Source organism: Zeus faber, assembly GCF_960531495.2.
Source record: "Zeus faber genome assembly, chromosome: 11".
In the NCBI taxonomy this organism is placed as follows: Eukaryota; Metazoa; Chordata; class Actinopteri; order Zeiformes; family Zeidae; genus Zeus; species Zeus faber.
Genome location: NC_137205.1, coordinates 15,509,858 through 15,527,106, shown reverse-complemented (window position 1 = coordinate 15,527,106; position 17,249 = coordinate 15,509,858). Strand labels below are relative to the sequence as shown.

The 17,249-nt window shown below is 47.2% G+C and overlaps 1 protein-coding gene across 1 annotated transcript in view; it reads left to right on the top strand.

Annotated features, from left to right (window-relative positions):
- The first annotated feature begins 10,684 nt into the window (after positions 1-10,684).
- The window catches only part of arhgap23a (Rho GTPase activating protein 23a), a 52,135-nt gene continuing 45,570 nt past the window's right edge, over positions 10,685-17,249 (top strand). The window contains exon 1 of the mRNA XM_080009190.1: positions 10,685-10,787. Within this exon, the coding sequence (XP_079865316.1) occupies positions 10,734-10,787 (54 nt within the window). The 5' untranslated portion in view covers positions 10,685-10,733. The remainder of the gene's footprint in view (positions 10,788-17,249) is intronic.

The following is a 17,249-nucleotide window of genomic DNA, read 5'->3' as shown; positions in this document are numbered from 1 at the left end:
GCTACAACCCTAATGTAAACAGGGACGCACCATGTTGACTATTTGCGAGGATATGGCTACTATACAGTGTGTTACACACACACACACACACACACACACACACACACACACCCACACACACACACACAATAACCCATACACACAAACAAATACAGCTCAGTGATAAGGAGGACAGAGCCACAGTGCCAAAAAGAGGAGGTTACTTATAAATAGTGTCTGTGTGAGGGCAGCATTAACAGACTTTCTCACAAACTCTGTCTAAGGCTCCAACTTTGCAGAGGACTCAATTATTTTTTTAGATCTGATGATTCCAGCAACATCTACGACCCCCCCCTCCGTTCCTGTTGCAACCCGCGGCCTAATGATGCAGTAGTTTAATCCGGTCAATAGTCATTAAGGGAGAGCTGGGTTATGGGCTGTGGTGACAGATGACCCCTGAACTCCCATCCGGAGGTGGAGTCAGTCAGGACACGAGCTCCGCCTGGAACCTTGTGCTGCGTCGGCTGGACTATAGAGCTGGGTCACTGCAACAGAGGCATCAGAATGTTGATCTTAAAATACTTAAGTTTAAAGGGGCTGTGTCGCTACAGGGTTATTGGGGACAGTGATCGTGGGTAATATCGCCCCCCCCCAACTCTGACTCTGAGCTTTCTAAAATAGTTTGCGCAGCGGAGGGTGCTCCCCGATGCTACAGAGGGAGCCACGCTAACACAGACGTTGTGACGGTGTTGTGTGTAAACCTGTATCTGAACACGGCTCCCTGGGGCCCTGGCTTGACAAAGTGTGTGTGTGTGTGTGTGTGTGTGTGTGTGTGTGTGTGTGTGTGTGTGTGTGTGTGTGTGTGTGTGTGTGTGTGTGTGTGTGTGTGTGTGTGTGTGTGTGTGTGTGTGTGTGCGTGCGTTTGCGTGTGTGTGTGTGTGTGTGCGCCTGCGTGCCACAGTTATCTTGCAGATTGTTTTGTCTGTTTCCCATAGATGTGACTGAAATGGAATGCAGGCAAAATTAGCTCGGAGCCAGGCAGCTATAGAGAACTAGTCTCCCTCTCTCACTCCCTCTTAAAAATATCCCAGGCTCAGCGGCGGGAGAGTGATAGAAATTATGTGAGAGCATGGGAGATAAAGGGATGGTTCCAGTGTGTGTGTGTGTGTGTGTGTGTGCCTCATGGAGTAACAGGTGGTCTAATCTGAAGTGTGTTACCCATGGTGCCCCGGGGGCCCCTGCCTCTGGCCCTTCACTCTCCAGACGCCATGGAATGCCTCACGGCTCCTTCTGCAGCAGAAGAGAGACAGGGGGATCCTGGAAATGTGGAAGAATGGCATCTAAAAACACATGAGTGAAGACAAATGAGAAAGAGAGAGGGTTTTCCAGTGTGTTTACTTCCAAATCAAGTACACACACACACACACACACACTTGATAGCATATTGACACGGCCCTCTGCACAGACTTCTCACCCACAGCCCTCCTGACCTTTCTGAGAAGAGAAAAGCAAAGCGGGAGCGAGTTGTGGAGCAGAGCTGTGACGAGGGAGGAGTGGGGAGAGGAGGGTAAATGAGAAGGTAGGTTTAAAGAGGGCGGAGGAGATACGATAAAGTGCGAGAGGAGGAGAGAAGGGCAGAACAGAGAGGAGGGGAGCAAAGAAAGAGGAGAGAAAATCAAACCGACGGAGGTGGGAAGGGGGAACTGTGGCAAGTCAAGGACAAAGTAAATCGGAGATGCACAATGCAGCTGCCGGTGGAAGAGGCCGCAAGTCACATGGCGATCTATATCAGAACCCTGGTCGGCTTCATGATGTTCCGGGGATGGATCAAACATCCCGGAATGCCCCCCCGCCCCGCCAGAGAAGATATCACTTTTTTTATCCTGAGCCCATATAGGTGAAAGCCGAGATGATACGCCACGCTTTACCGGCGCAGCGCTTTACATCTCTCCAGAACTTGATGTCAGACGTGCCGGCACAGATGTGCATCTCTGCATATCAGGACGCCGCGAAAAGGGGGATGCGTGCTCTTAATTCGAGCTCTCGTGTACTCCAAGGCGGGCGAATTACCAGTTGGTACATGCCCTAAAGCCAGACAATGGGCAGATTGTCCTGGGAGGAGAAAGTAGGACACCCATCTCCAGAAAAGCTGACAGGGCCTGCTCGGCTCTGAGGAACTGCTGTAGGTGAGAGTGTGGGAAGTGTACGGTCCCGGCGAATGTTGGAAGAGGGTGGCGAAAGAAACTGCTGCAGGGGCTGAGCTAGGATGGAATTAAAGAAAGAGAAAGAATTAGAATTCACAGGATGATGTGTGTGTGTGTGTGTGCATATATACAGTACAATGCGTACATAGTAAGCAGATGTGAGTCCAGGTGTTGTCTGGTGTAAGTGTGGAATTGGCAGCTGTTTGATCTTCATTCATCATTCATTATAGGACTTGAATGGTGCCACAGGCCAACGGGCTGTCCTGATCTTACAGCGTAGGCTGCCGTCTCTAAAGTAGGCCACATGAGACAACCCCCTGGCCTACTTTTCATACAACCGAAGAGTACTCGCGATGCAAACTGCCAATTTAAGAAGTGCATACAGTATGTTGTACATATATTGGTGATTGAAAGTAATTGTTTGAATGTATTTTTTGTCATCCTTTTAAAGTTTGAACTCTCCTGGACGCATCTGCCTGTCTCTCTGCTTGTTCGCGTCATTCATTACTCCGATATCACTGTTTGGATGAAGTGAGATTAGCCCTCAAGGACAGAGAGAGAGGTCCCTTGGCGATATTCGAATGTAAAAGACACAAATCACAGTAACTGACACCCTACTCATAACATTATTCTTTGAATATTATCTTCTTCAAAAAACTATTCCCAACTTTGCTAGAGCTCCCAAGGATTTCTTACTTTGTGAAACATCACGAAAATAGTATTGTTTTTCTAGTTCAAACATCCGGAACAGAATGTACCATGTTGCTTTCTATCGGCCGGTCTGCATCAGCACACTCTAAAGTCTGATATACTTCTACGGGGAATAAAATGTGAAAAATGTGCCCAAGAGCTGCTTTTATGCGAGCAACTCCGCCCCCTTGTGGCCTCTATACACAACTGCAGTTCAATTATTATCTTTGTTGAAGAGGATTAGGGATTATGCAGTATGTTTAAGCAAATATCTCGTCTGCCGTTGAGTACCATATGGCCATCTTTTCACACAATTCCAGTCGGTGGAAGCAGCTGTCTTGTTGTTGTGCTGTTTGCACCATTCATTCGTGCAGCACATTTCTCTTAGAGCACATCACTTCTCATTATCTAAACGGAAATAGTGCCTGTCGTTTCGGGCGAGCGGGCGAGACGGAACTGTCTGTCTGCAAAGCGAGATCTCAATATCTTGCTTAATTAGTGAAATAATAACGGAGTGCTCCGTCAAATCTCTGAACAAGCGTTGTAACCCTTTGGTCTCTTCGTGGTCTGAAGCAAAGATGTCACTGATATGACCTTTTTAAATTCAATAACGTCCAGTGATGTTCCCTGTCTGAACATTAGGTCTCTATTGCTGTAAATTGTCAAGTATTGGTTCCTTTTATTCCCAAAATCATCCCCACTGGCATTTCAGTCTAGGCGGTTAGTGAGTAGGATGTCTACCGAAGGAATGGTCTTGGGTCGGCGCACCCAGGCAGCCACAATTGTCAAAATAACCCCGATCAAGATACTTAACCCTACACTCGAGCCACTGCACTAGCCGGCTTTCTTTGCACGTCGAAAAGAGAATTATTATATAGTGAAATTTCCTCAGGTATATCAAATGATCCCAATCCTATATATTCTGGGAAATAGAAATGAGGAGTACAGTTTCATTCAAGGGGCCTCCGGTGCGGGTTCCGGTGCTGAGGCTTTCCACACAGGATTTACAAGCCGTCGTATCCTTTCCTCCTTGTGTGGCACTATATCCTCCAAACACCAGCAGAGGTCCCTTCCCTAAGGCCACGTCTAGACAAACTCATTTTTTTTAGGACAGGGGAAACGCTCGGATTAGGATTTCATCGCCCCGGACACAGAAGATTTAGTGTTGAACACTGTCGAGCGCCGTGTGAGCGTAGCTGGAGGTCACTGTCGGACTACAAACCGCCTGGAAGATGTTTGACCATAAGAGGGTTTGTTTTTTAAGTCTTTACCAAAGATGAAGGATCATATTTGCAGATTGTCTCCAAATTAAAATTGTGTGATGGTAACAAAATACAGAAAAAAAAAAACAACAAATAATGGTATAGTGATTATCCATAGTAATAACAAATAAATAAATAAATGAATAAATAATTAAAATACGAATCAATAAGGTGATTTAGTTTTACATTCACAGGGCTTGCATAGCAACCTAATTTAGACCCCATTGTCTTTTCATAATTCCGTGGCATGGAGTTATTTATGGACACTCCTGACTCATCACTGAGCAACAAAGAAATCCGTTGTGGTCGGACAATACATATCTCGGTCAATTTTCAGCGGCGGCTGGGTCTCACCGCGTCCCCTTCCTGAACGTGACTTTAGGAAACATTCCATTCCATTTCTCGCCCTTTGACAGAGGGGGCGCAGACAACATCACAGGCCAGAGAAGTGAGGGATGAGAGGAAGGAAAGCTGCAGCCGTGCTCCTGGAGCTGTGGGAGGCTATTTATTCAACACATAGTCTGCCTCACAGGCCGGAGTTAGGCGTTGGCATTTATAGTAACAGCTAACATTTATAGTTACAAGGGAATAAACAGAGGAGTGATTCACCTGCTCTCTGGGAAGGGCTGGATCGTGTTCCTCTGTGGAACCAGAGTGACTCGTGGGACTGGGCTGGAGACCTGAGAAGGGCTTAAATCACCGTTCCGCCGGGACAAACTCCGATTTTTTTTATTTTGCTTCTCATTCCTTAATTTATTTAAAAAACAGTACCGCATGACCAGGGAGCGCTGGATAACAGGCGGCGCGATTGTGGAACAGACCTCGTAACAAGCAATTTGTATGTTTTTCTGATGCCGATAACGAAATCGGCTTCCACTGCTGAAAAAGAATTTAAACGGCCCACACAGCCACGAGACAATACGCGTGCATAGAGAATCGGGTCAACAAGGCAGTTGCTCAGAGGATACAAATGGGCTCTCCGGAGACGCACAAACATTCGGTTCGTCTCTAGGAGTGATTGCTGTTTTTTTCTTACGTTGATGTTTGATGGACCATGACATCTACTAGTGTATTATTGTATCTGAATGCCATCGTATTTATATCAAGATTCAAGATTCAAGATATGCTACAGAATGTTGTGAACCACTGACATAGAAGGGACATCCTGTAGTAGAGGACAAAGTGTGTGTGTGTGTGTGTGTGTGTGTGTGTGTGTGCATGTGTGTGTGTGTGTGTGTGTGTGTGTGCTCGCGCGCACGTGGCCTCTGTGCAGATGTGTGAGGAGGATGATTGGGGGAGCCGCAGAAAGTAGGGGGATTATAGTAGAATGTAGGAAGGAGTAATGCGGCAGGGAAACTCGGTGCTGGCAGCGAATATCACAGCAGAACTCAAGTTGGGCGGGGCACCAGGGGAGGTGGTTTAGGGGCAGAAAAAAAATACGGGGATAACAGGACGCAGGGATCACGGCGGATAGACAGGGGGGCGGGCCGCGGAGGGGGGCCACATATTCTACAGGAGAAAGATTAAATGCTCCTTCTGAAACATAGGCGGCTTTACGAGTGGAAAATTTTGGTCAAGTCCATTATTGCGTTATTTCAGTGCATTGTGTGTGTGTGTGTGTGTTGTCATCTGTTTCCTCGCCTCGGTGCCAGTTGTCCAGGGAGACGGAAGGTCCCCGCTCCAGTCATGCCGGCGGGGGGGGGGAGGGGCGGGGGCGGTTACTGCTGTCGTTGGAATCTGGGAAGGCTGGGGGTCGCAGCCCCAGCGGCCTTCCCACAGTCCTCTTCAAAGGAGCGCCACGCAAGCCCCTGTGTCAACAGGCGGCCGGGGAAAGACAGACTGTCGGACGTGCGGAAGACTCAGATATTTACATTCACCCACATACGTAAACTTCAACACCTCTCTCCCCCTGGATAAGTGTCGTCCATGTCTTACTTATGGTCACCGTGTTAGATGCATAGCGGCAATTGAAGAGCTGGACACTCCATGGTAACCTTCTACTTTCTTGCGGTATGTCCACACGCGCTTAAACCGCGCGCACAGCACCTCATGCACCTGACGCCTTTCTTCATCTCATTCATTTCAGTGGCCACATTTAGTGCGGCCAGGCTTGGACGGCAATAATGGCCGACTACTATTACGTCTCAGATGAACTCCGACGAGGAGGTAACACCGCATGAGAGAGATGCTTTGTCTCCATTTAGCTCCTGGCTGTCAGAGACACCATTAAATGTAACTGTATGAAATGGGAGTCTGGCCAAGATAGCGGGTAGTGTGACCGACCCGACAGAAAGGCAGTGTGTCCAACTGGACAGCTTAAGGGGCTGTAGGGTCTGCGGAGGGGAGTGGAGGACGTTGAAAAGATTTGGCAACGGGGCTCCTCCGGATGATTCTGTGTGTGTGTGTGTGTGTGTGTGCGTGTGCGTGTGCGTGTGTGTGTGTGCGTGCGGGCGTGCGTGGTGTGTGTGTGGGGGCAATGGGTGGTGTAGGATGTAGGTACGGTGCGATGTCTCAATAACTTGAGGGAAATGGAGCTGAAAAAAAGGATAAGCCAGACTTGCGTGGGGGGGTGGGGGGGTGGGGTCGGGGGTGGTTGAGTTAGAGGGAAGCGCTCTCTGGGAGCAAGAGCGGCAGTGGACCAAAATGATGTGTGCACGCACGCAGGCAAAGTCCTGCGACGTGCACGTAGGCTGGAAGTCTCCAACCCACTTTTTAACCAGTACACGAGAGCTGCACAAAAACCGGACCCTCGTTAGTCCGCCCGGGCAGCATCAATGCGCTGATCCACCCAGGGCTCCGTGGAGTCCTGGAGCCGGGGGGGGGGGGCCCCCGGCGTGGCGAGTAAACGGGATGTCGGTGGTTTGTTAATGGCTTTGCTGGATGAGGCGCCCGGGCTGTTGTGGATTATTATGTCATGAGCGGGGGGGGGGACGCCTTGCGGTGTCCGGCTGCTCTTTCCTCAGACTCGCACTGTGCCTCTGGGGCAGAGATGTGCCAACAAACATCAACCTCATCAAATAGGACTCTTACTCAGTCCCGAGCCGAGGCAAACCCAGGGCCCTGGGCTGTGTGTCAGAGATTAAGGTTGGCCCACAGACATACAGAGGAGGAGGAGGAGGAGGGGGAGGGGGCAGGGAGGAAGTCCAACGTGGTGTGCGACACACACTGTATAACATATATTTATATTTATTTCCATACATATTGATACTGAGGCTATTTTGTTATACGAACAAGCAGTTTGATGTTCTGTGTGAGTGTGTGTGTGTGTGTGTGTGTGCATTAGCTATACCAGCCACAGTCTGTGCATGTGCGTGAGAGAGAGCGGAAGATGTGGCGAACCCAAACACGGAGGCACTCGTTAAAGTGGTTTAATTCCTCCCAGAGCCAGTGACAGAGCAGCGAGTGATTTACTCGCCGACTCCTGCCGAACAAAAACACGCTTTAAATAAGAGGACAAGCGCGAGGTAGATCCTGATCCCAGGTCAGATAAGATACGCACCATTACAGCCCACCAGCTGTGACGGTCCTCACGCTCCTTGACCCTTAAATGGACCCCCCCCCCCCCGCCAGACACACACACGCACACGCACACACACACACACACACAAACACACACACACACACACACACGCGCACACACACATCGCACACACACGAGACAGACCCTCCCAGGCTGTGCCACCTGCCCAGCTCTCTCCCCCGGGGTCTTTTCCAGGGTCTTGAAGGAACCTAAATCTTTCTGCCTCTCGCTCTCCCATGACGGGGGTTTGAGACAGGCCTCATATTCACGGGGGGGGGGGGGGGGGGGGGGGGGGACTTTGGGATTGACATTATAATCTTTCCTTTCAAATGGGGCCAGTTTGGAGATGAGTGAAGGTCAACATGAGGGTTAACCGCCCCCTTTGGGGGCTAGGGAGTTGCTGGCATGGCTGTAGTTTCTTGGGGCGCCCCAGTGAGGGATGGGGCAGTGTTTTAGGGCCACGCATGGAGAGTGAGCAGACAGGAGGAGATATCTGAAGAGATAGAAACAGAGCTGGCAGCTGTAGCTCTGTGGAACTCCCCTAAGCTTCCTCTTCCCCCATGACTCCAGCCTACTTCCCGGTAGGCAGGCGGCTTTGAAGTGGCTCCTTGCTCTCGCTGCACGCTGCTCGTTAATAGCAGCCACATGGGCCCCGAGCTTGGAGCCATCACCCTGGCTGTAGCAGATGCCACGTCTCCATGTTCTCCCCTTAAGTCTATTCACCTTAGATTCCTTCTTTTCAGTTTTGCGCATTTTGATCATCCTTCCTCCAATCCCACTTCGGTAACTGGCCAGCGCTACGGAGCTGCTGCAGAGCTAATTATCCACGCACAGCCAAGGGCGCCTGAATAACGGGGACACCAAGATTTTTTGTCCCCCCCACTTTTCACTATTACGGTAATAGAACATTCGTGACAGTGGGGTCGTTAGGGGCGGGTGTCCAGAGCCTCAGCCGCGAATGTTTTATGAAAAGCCCCCTGATCTAAAACAACCCCGCGGGGCCGGCTCTGCGCCCCGATCGCTCCCTCTCTGGCGGTACCACGCCGCGCCACTGATGGGGCACCCGTGATCAGTGTGCAAAGAGAGTGTGTTTTTTTAAATTTTAGATGAAGGTTATCTAATTTTACTCTGTTTCCTTATGGAACGAAACAAGCTCTGTGCGTGATGGGGACCCGTTCTCCGTCACTCTCTTACGCCCCCGCATCCCCGCGCGACATGGTAGAATCCGGCGCCCATGCACAGAGCTCCAGGCGATGAATAGTGCTGAGATAGAGGTGTGTATCATGTAGACCAGTGATTCCCAGACGTTTTACAGTGCGATACCCCTTCACACATTCAACCTCCAGCTGTGTGCCCCCCTCTACAGGGCTGGCTCTAGCCTGGCTCTGGCTCTATGCAAACTGTCGGGGGGAGGGGGCTGTACGCGTACTCAAGTTTGGGAATAGCTGTTCCCAGCAGTTGAATGGAGTTGGAGTTCCTGTCAGAGTGATTAGTAAGCTTCCTCTTTATAAAATGTCTCTTTAGTCTCAAGTGCGTGATTTATCTCTTACCATAACAGGCTAAAATAACAATTGTTTTCAACTTTTTCCAAGCTATATCCTCAAAGAATTTGTACCGGGAATTTGCGTTTGGATTTTAAATAATAAGGTGTTTTGGAAACAGCGTGCCTTTTGTTCTAAATTATGCCCCTCTGTATCCCATCCAGCTGTTTGTTCTTTTCCGTAGCTTTTATCAGTTGATCAGGCTGCAGAAATCCTTTGTTTAAAGGGCCTTGCACCGCTTTTAAAAACACTGAGTTGTGTGCCACCAGAAGAAGAAAAGAAGACCTCGCTCAAAGAAATTCCTCGTATGCGTGAATGTACCTGGCGAAATAAAACCGATTCTGATGCCAGTAAACGGCATCATGGTCTTTGCGTTGTGGCACGAACCGGTAGCCTGTCTCCGAGGTCTCATGCAACTTTCCAACCCCACCCATATGGCCATATCAAATATATATGTATGTGTATATGTATATGTGTGTGTATATATGTATATAAGTATATAGTTATATACATATTTATTTATTTGTTTATTTATTTATGTATTTATTTATTTATTTATTTATTTATATATATATGTGTGTGTGTGTGTGTGTGTGTATATTATTATTGTTATTATTATGATTATTATTTTACATTCGTCAATTGTAAGCAACTGTGCCCTTACCATGGTCACTGGGTTTACGACATAAAGCCAGCAGTATACAGTATACATATACAGTATACATATACAGTATACATGTACAGTATACATATACAGTTTACATATCCAGTTTACATATACAGTTTACATATACAGTATACATATACAGTATACATGTACAGTATACATATACAGTTTACATATACAGTTTACATATACAGTATACATATACAGTTTACATATACAGTATACATGTACAGTATACATATACAGTTTACATATACAGTTTACATATACAGTATACATATACAGTTTACATATACAGTTTACATATACAGTATACATATACAGTTTACATATACAGTATACATGCCATCTTGCCCGCATTAGAGGGCTCGAATATTTGGTCAAAACTCCGCCGACACTTACAGCAATAAATAAAAATACATCACGTACCAAAGGTCGCCGACCCCTCCCCTGCCCTCATTACCCTCCTCGGCGCTTCGAGCCGAGCCCCGTGGCACCGCCAGGGGCCGCTCTCGCGGCGGGCAGTCCCCGGCCGGGCGGCAGAGCCCGGCGCAGCCCCCCTATCCGGTGCGACTCCGCTCCGTCCACGCCAGAGAGGGATCCCTACTGATGCGGTGTGGCGGAAGAAGAGGGGGAGGAGGCGGAGGAGGAGGGGGAGCTCCGAGACCAGCGAACGGTCCCGAAACAGCGGAAAGCAGAGGGCCGAGGCAGGAAGCTGGATAGGTGGCCAGCGGGCAGAGCCGCTATATATCACCTTGTTCCCGGCCGCGGAGTTGTGTCGTTCTCGACGTCCACTTGGAAGCAACAAATCTCCCCGCCCTCCCACCCCACCCGCTGCCGCCGCCGCCGCCGAACAACCTCAGCTGTCCAATGAATGGAGTTGCCTTCTGCCTTGTTGGAATTCCTCCCTACGCAGACAGCCAAGTAGGTGAACGCCACGTTGCGACGGACTCGTTTTGTTTTTATTTCCTTTGAAAAAAAAGAAAGAAAGAAAACCGAAAAAACCGCGGGCTGTTTTCGGTGGCTCCGAGCTGCCGGCCGGAGAGCGTGATTCCCTAAGCGGATTACCGAGCGGCGCGCCGAGCCAGCCCGACCGTGCCCCGAAGACACAGCAAACCGCCAATTTAAACATAGATTTACGCCATTTTATCTCCGTTCGGCATAGCTCGCAGACGAGTGGCTTTTAAACGTATGTATCTAACTTGTATTCCATGCTTTTGCTTCTGTTGTTGTGACATTTTTTTGGACTGGACGTCCCAAACGAGAATTCCGCCCCCAACAGCTTGGACTGTTTTTATAACAAGAATTATGATAACATGAATAAAGTTGTTATTATGGTTATTATTATTTTTTTATTGTTATTCGGGCTTGCACGCCTAATAATAATATTAGGGGGTCCAAGGGTAAACTCTTGAGAATTATTATTGGGCTAAAACGATTTGAAACGGAACAGCGGCAGAAGTGACGAACAGGGTTGAGGTGTCGTTTGAGCCGGTGTGTCACGAACATCCCGTGGTTCAACTTCCATCCGAATTGCTCCACAAACGGAGAAGAAATTAGTGAGAAACCGGCCAAATTTGGTCCCAAATGTCCAGGCGGTCGCGCTTCACCGACACGCCACTGTTCACAGTCAAATTGAACGAGATAAGACTTGCAGTAGGACGCTTTGTGACATCGTCATACCGTCTACTACATGTCCCGTCCCTGCCAAAGGAGAGCGATTAAGTAAAGAATCTGCGGTGGGAGAGAATCCCCCGGTCGGCTCCAAATGTCGCCGCATTAAATCACAGCGCAGATTTGGGAACCTCCGAAACCTGTAATACATACCTAACATGACTAAACTGGACCCTATGTATTGCTACCTGCAGCTATATTTATTTTAATTGTTTTTATTACTATAGTATTATTATTATTATTATCTAATGTTATTATTATTATTACAACATTATATTGTATTATTATTATTATTATTATTATTATTATTATTATTATTATTATTATTATTATTCTCTCCATCAATGGGTAGCCTATAAATCCACAGAGGTTCATATATTGGTGTAACATGCCTGCTTGTCCTGAATCGACAAAATTCCCACTAGGACGATGATCAACACGATGTCAACAGTTTCTAATCCTCACGATATGGTCCACAATGCAGTATATTTTCACAAAGAGTACAAATAAGCAATTTTGAAATGCTCAGTAATTTACAGAAAGTTATATTGATTGCGCGTGTAATGAAAGGCACAGAATTATTGAAGAACATTTCCGCAGGGAAACTTGTCTTCTGTATTTAACCCATCCCAAGTATTTTAGGAGCAGTGGGCAGCCACAGCACGGTGCTCGGGGACCATCCCCAGTCTTATACCAGCCAATACCTTGGTCGGGGGCATCGGCATGAATGTCTAACCCTAACGTGCATGTCTTTGGGGTGGGAAACCCACGTGAACATGCAAACTCCACACAGAAAGACCCCAGCCCAGTTCAAACGCAGATCCTTCAGGCTGTGAGACGACTGCTCTCTTGGCACTATATTGACATGAAAAGTACAAATGAGAAGTTTTTAAGACCCTCGGTAATCTGCAGATGGTTCTGTTGCATATCATGTGATAGGCACTCTTAAATCTTGATGTAAATGGGAGGTTGGCAGTGCAGTGACGATGCTCCATGGCTCCGGGCTGGGAGTTAGGAGAGGCCGCCTCCCTTGACCTTTACTCAGGTGGTCTTTGTGTGTGTTTGGAGAAGCATGGTTCTGTTTGTATACCGTCTCCACGGAGGTCCCTATCTCAGTCTGCTTTAATCGGCCTTGGCATACTTTTGTGTGTTGCAGAGGAAGGCTTTTCCTGTGTCTATTTTGGAAATATGTGCCGGTGAACATTGCTCTTGCTGTGTGTGTGTGTGTGTGTGTGTGTGTGTGTGTGTGTGTGTGTGTGTGGGGTCTGTCCTGTGTTTGTAAGCTGATACACTATGAGGTGTCACTCTTCGCTTATTAATCGGGCTGTCAATCTGTTTCCACTTTTTTTGTTTGAATCCAGCATTTAATAACTGCTCGTAGATTGTTATAGCCACCCCTTTGACATCTTTGTTAGTCCAGCAGGCCGCCCTTTAGCAGAAGCTTTCCCTGGATCGAAACCGGCTCCCTCCTTGACCAGCCAAGAATAGACTTTCCTTCTCTGTGCTCATATTTCACACCGTGATGTCCCGTGTTGATATTATTATATTTTTAGTGTTTGTCTTGTCTGTCCTTTCAAATAATTTAATTTGCCGTTTGTCAGTATAGCAGTGTGGTATCCAACTACTTGTAGTAAATGTTCAACAACTGACAGGTAGGTCTTAGGCGCATCAAGCGCTCAATTCAAGTAATACAGTAGTTATCAACCTGTTGTATCTCTATTCCTTAACAAAGGACTGTTGTGTCCTTTGTTAAGGAGCGCTGAAAGATGAGGGCATCTCTCAGCGCTTGTGTCACCTGGCTTCAAGTCGTGACCTTCACCTCAGCTTCTCCCCTCATCCTCCCTTCCTGAGCTGCTTCAGACCTGACCCTTGACCCTGTGTTAGCGTCAGCCAACACCTTAGTCTGGAGGACTAGTCACAGCTTCCTCCTCCTCTTCCTTCTCTTGCCCTTGCCCAGAGGACTGGAGGAATAAAGGAATCTGGTGGAGACTTTACAGGACATTTTCTTTTAATGTGAAGAACAGGCAATGCACTTTGCCTAAAGTTTTATACTTGTTCAGGGAGAGCGAGATCATTTATGACACGAGGCAAATATCTGTTGGAAGTCATTTGTAGACTGGTTTGTACTAAACCAAGCAGAGCAAAAAGTGTGCGGGATGAAAGTGGCCAGAAGAAAGAAAGTACATTCTAGGGATGCAACGGTACACGGTATGTTATCAAACCGTTCGGTACGTCTCCCTACGGTTCAATACGCACACGTGACCCGCTGTAGCACGGTAGAAGTGCACTGGACTGCGCAGCGTGCCGTAAGTGCTCCTTCCTATTGAATTCACTGTTGCGGCTCCACGGGCCACGTCATTCGTACGGAGCCGCGCAGCATTTCTCTTTTTTTGCGCGAGAAGTCTATTTATTTTTATTTTTTTCACCCGTTCACAGCTACGCAGCCTTTCCAATAGAAACATGAGATAAAACTACAGAACTAGAAATGTTTTGGTAAAGAGTGCAATCAAAAAGGGGTCCAGTCGGACAATAACCCCCTGGGATGGCCGTGTCCCTCTTTATTACGAACTTCTCTGCTTTTGTATGAATGAAGGGAACCGAGTCTCGCTGGGTGATGAGCTGTTCTTTTGTTTTTGTCAAGTTTTACAGTTTTATGTTGTGTTTGTTGAAGTTGCCCTGTCCTGCCGCCGGCAAATGTGTCCCCCTCTATGTAAGAGGTAGCCTAAGCTCCTCCCTCGCTGGGAGGTGCCCTGGCCGAAAAGGAGCGCACCCACTGTCAGGTCAGGTTCACAAAGCGAACGCAAACATGTACTGGTCTGTCTGTGAGGTTAGATTTGAATTAGTTATTTTACTATTATTATTTATTTGGTTAAAATACTTGTATGTATGTATGTTTGTATGTAAGTGTATGTGTGTGTGTGTGTGTGTGTGTGTGTATGTGTGTGTATGTATATATATATATATATTCATATGTGTATATAAAGGGACATTTTTATTTGAATTATCCACTATCCTGGACACCTCCCCTCCAATCAGATGAACTTATGCACCCATCATCAATGAATTTCAACCTCCGTCTCCTCCCTCCCACCACAGTCATACACACATAGACTACTACTACACTACAGACTACTATAAAAACATTTTTTACACCTTTGTAACTTTTATTTTATTTTATTTTATTTTTCTTAAATACAAAGACACCGTGCCGTTACCGCCACCCCAAAACCGTGATACATACCGAACTGTGAGCCCACTTTTCCGTTGCATCCCATGTACATTTACATTCTGAAATTTAAGCTCTCAATAATATTATACAATATTTCTGTCACACAGCGCTTTGTCAGGCATCCTAAAGCACTCAGCTAGTATACTATATGTGAGCACTTAGAGATGTAGTATTGATATAAGGGTTCATACCAGCTGATATTGCAAGTGGAACGCCCCCAGCTCCACCCGCTCCTCTAATGGAACTGTGATTCAATTACATAAAATGGAAGAAAGCAATGAAACTGGTGATTGAGGCAAACTGAGACAGAGCAAAATCAAATATAAATACAGTAAACATTTGAACTCTGAATCCATGACTTTTTCAGGCTGCATGACTGTCGAGATCGAGAGATAGGCTGTGTAGCTGTGTGAGGGGGGGGGGGCGGCATGGGGCTCCACGCCAGAGGGAGAGGTTTCATGTGCTGCGGCAGTGCCTGTGTATTAGTGGGTGAGATCGATAGAGGGATGCAGAGTGATGGCACAGGGTGGGGCCCAGGGCAGGCAGCAGAGCTCCATTACACCCAGGTTGATGATATGAAATATGAGTGCACATTTTCTCAAGATAAGCATTTCTGTGCAGCTGCTTCTGTGTGCACCAGGTTTCCTGCACCTGAATACAATGCGTCTTGATATACGACACCTTTGCTTGTATTGATGCACCTGCAGTGGATTAATGTGTGTGTTTAGCTGCAGTTTACATGCAGTCCCTTCATCCCAGTTTACTCTTGCTCATGCGGAGTAGCCCCAGAGGTCGAACAAGAGACCAACAATTACCACCTATCCAGCATCTGTCTCATGGTCATGTCCTGAAGCTCCTGATCACAGAACGGCCAACTCAGAGAGGCGTGCCTGCCACAGACCACCGCTTCCTGCCCAGTCAGCTGTTCCAACATCATCTCCTGGTCAAGGCACCGTTCAAAAAATGAAAGTGTCTCTGTAGCGCTCCACAGGAAAGATTCTTGGCTGATTCATAGCAGATGCATATACCTAGCCATGGTATCCCAGTTTGGAGCACTTCAGCTATGTCAATGAGTTGCAGCAGTGTAATTTAACTTTCAATAGAAAGCTCTACCAAGACATCTTAATACAATCTCTTATTAGAATATTTAATAACCTAATGCAGTTCCCCAGTGCTACCTTAGTGGTATGGGAAGAGCCACACAATTGTCAAAAAGAAAAACCAGGAACAAATGGATAAAAAGCAAGAAACATGTACCCTACATTCTGAATGAATATGAGAAAGTGAGGGAGGGACAGTAAAACCTGAACAGACCGTCCTGAATTAGTTCGTTAACACATTCTCTCACACCAGCCCTCTGACATGCCTCGACCCTGGGCCTCTAGACGACAGCTGTGTCCCCCCACACGGCCTCTCACACCTCGCCCTCAGCGGCCATTAACCTGTAGAGAGTGTGTGTGTGTGTGTGTGTGTGTGTGTGTGTGTGTGTGTGTGTGTGTGTGTGTGTGTGTGTGTGTGGTGGGGGGGGTCGGGGTGTGTGTTGACACACTTAAATCACTCTGAGGCGCATAGCTCAGAACAGGTGTTCACACACGCATGTGCACCCCTTGCTCCTCCTCCACATTTACGTCACACCTAAATGGTCAGTTACTTACTTTCACAGTTTATAAACTGCACACAGGTGCAATGCACACACACACACGCTAGAGGTGTAACAATATATTCTGCAGACACATAGCGCAGGGTTCGCGGTTCGCGTGGAAGATTCCTTCTTCATTTATTTGGCATTAAATGTGCACACACAATAGCCTGGCCAGATTGGCGATTGAAATCACTGATTGACATTAATGACAGACAATATTTTTTTTATATCCGCCAGGAAAAATCCGAGCATTGAAACGGTGTAAGTGCAGTTTACAGTGTCCTGAAACTGCACCCCTGCTCCGAGTCCGTCGGAGCGGAGCGGGAGAGAGCCACTCTCGCCCGCTCCGCTCGGAGCTGTTTTGGATTTATTATTGATTATTTGTAATGTTCATTGCGTGAAAGTGTTCTTGTATTGCGTGTGAAAGAATGTTTTTTTACTGTGATGTTTTCCCTCTTGTTGATCTGGCATTATGTGTTCTTCTTACCCTCATTGTGAAGTGTATTCTCTAAATCAACTGCGACCACAGAAATGGATTTTCTTTCATATTCTTTCATATTGAATTCATTTTGTTTCCTTCGTTTCTTTCTCTTGTGTGGAAAATGAAAACCGGTGCATGCGCATGGCTCGGAGCCTGGCGGAACAGTCCACACACACAAAACATTTCATGGTCCCGCATGCGGGGGAAAAAAGTCAATGACTTCTGATTTTGATTTGAGATTCAAAATCGGACATGAAATGATTGAACGATACATGGATATTCCTGTCCTATTTATGCGCCAATGTCCGCAGTGGAAAAGAGGTATATAGGAGTCAAATTTTTTTTTTTAATTTCTCTTCC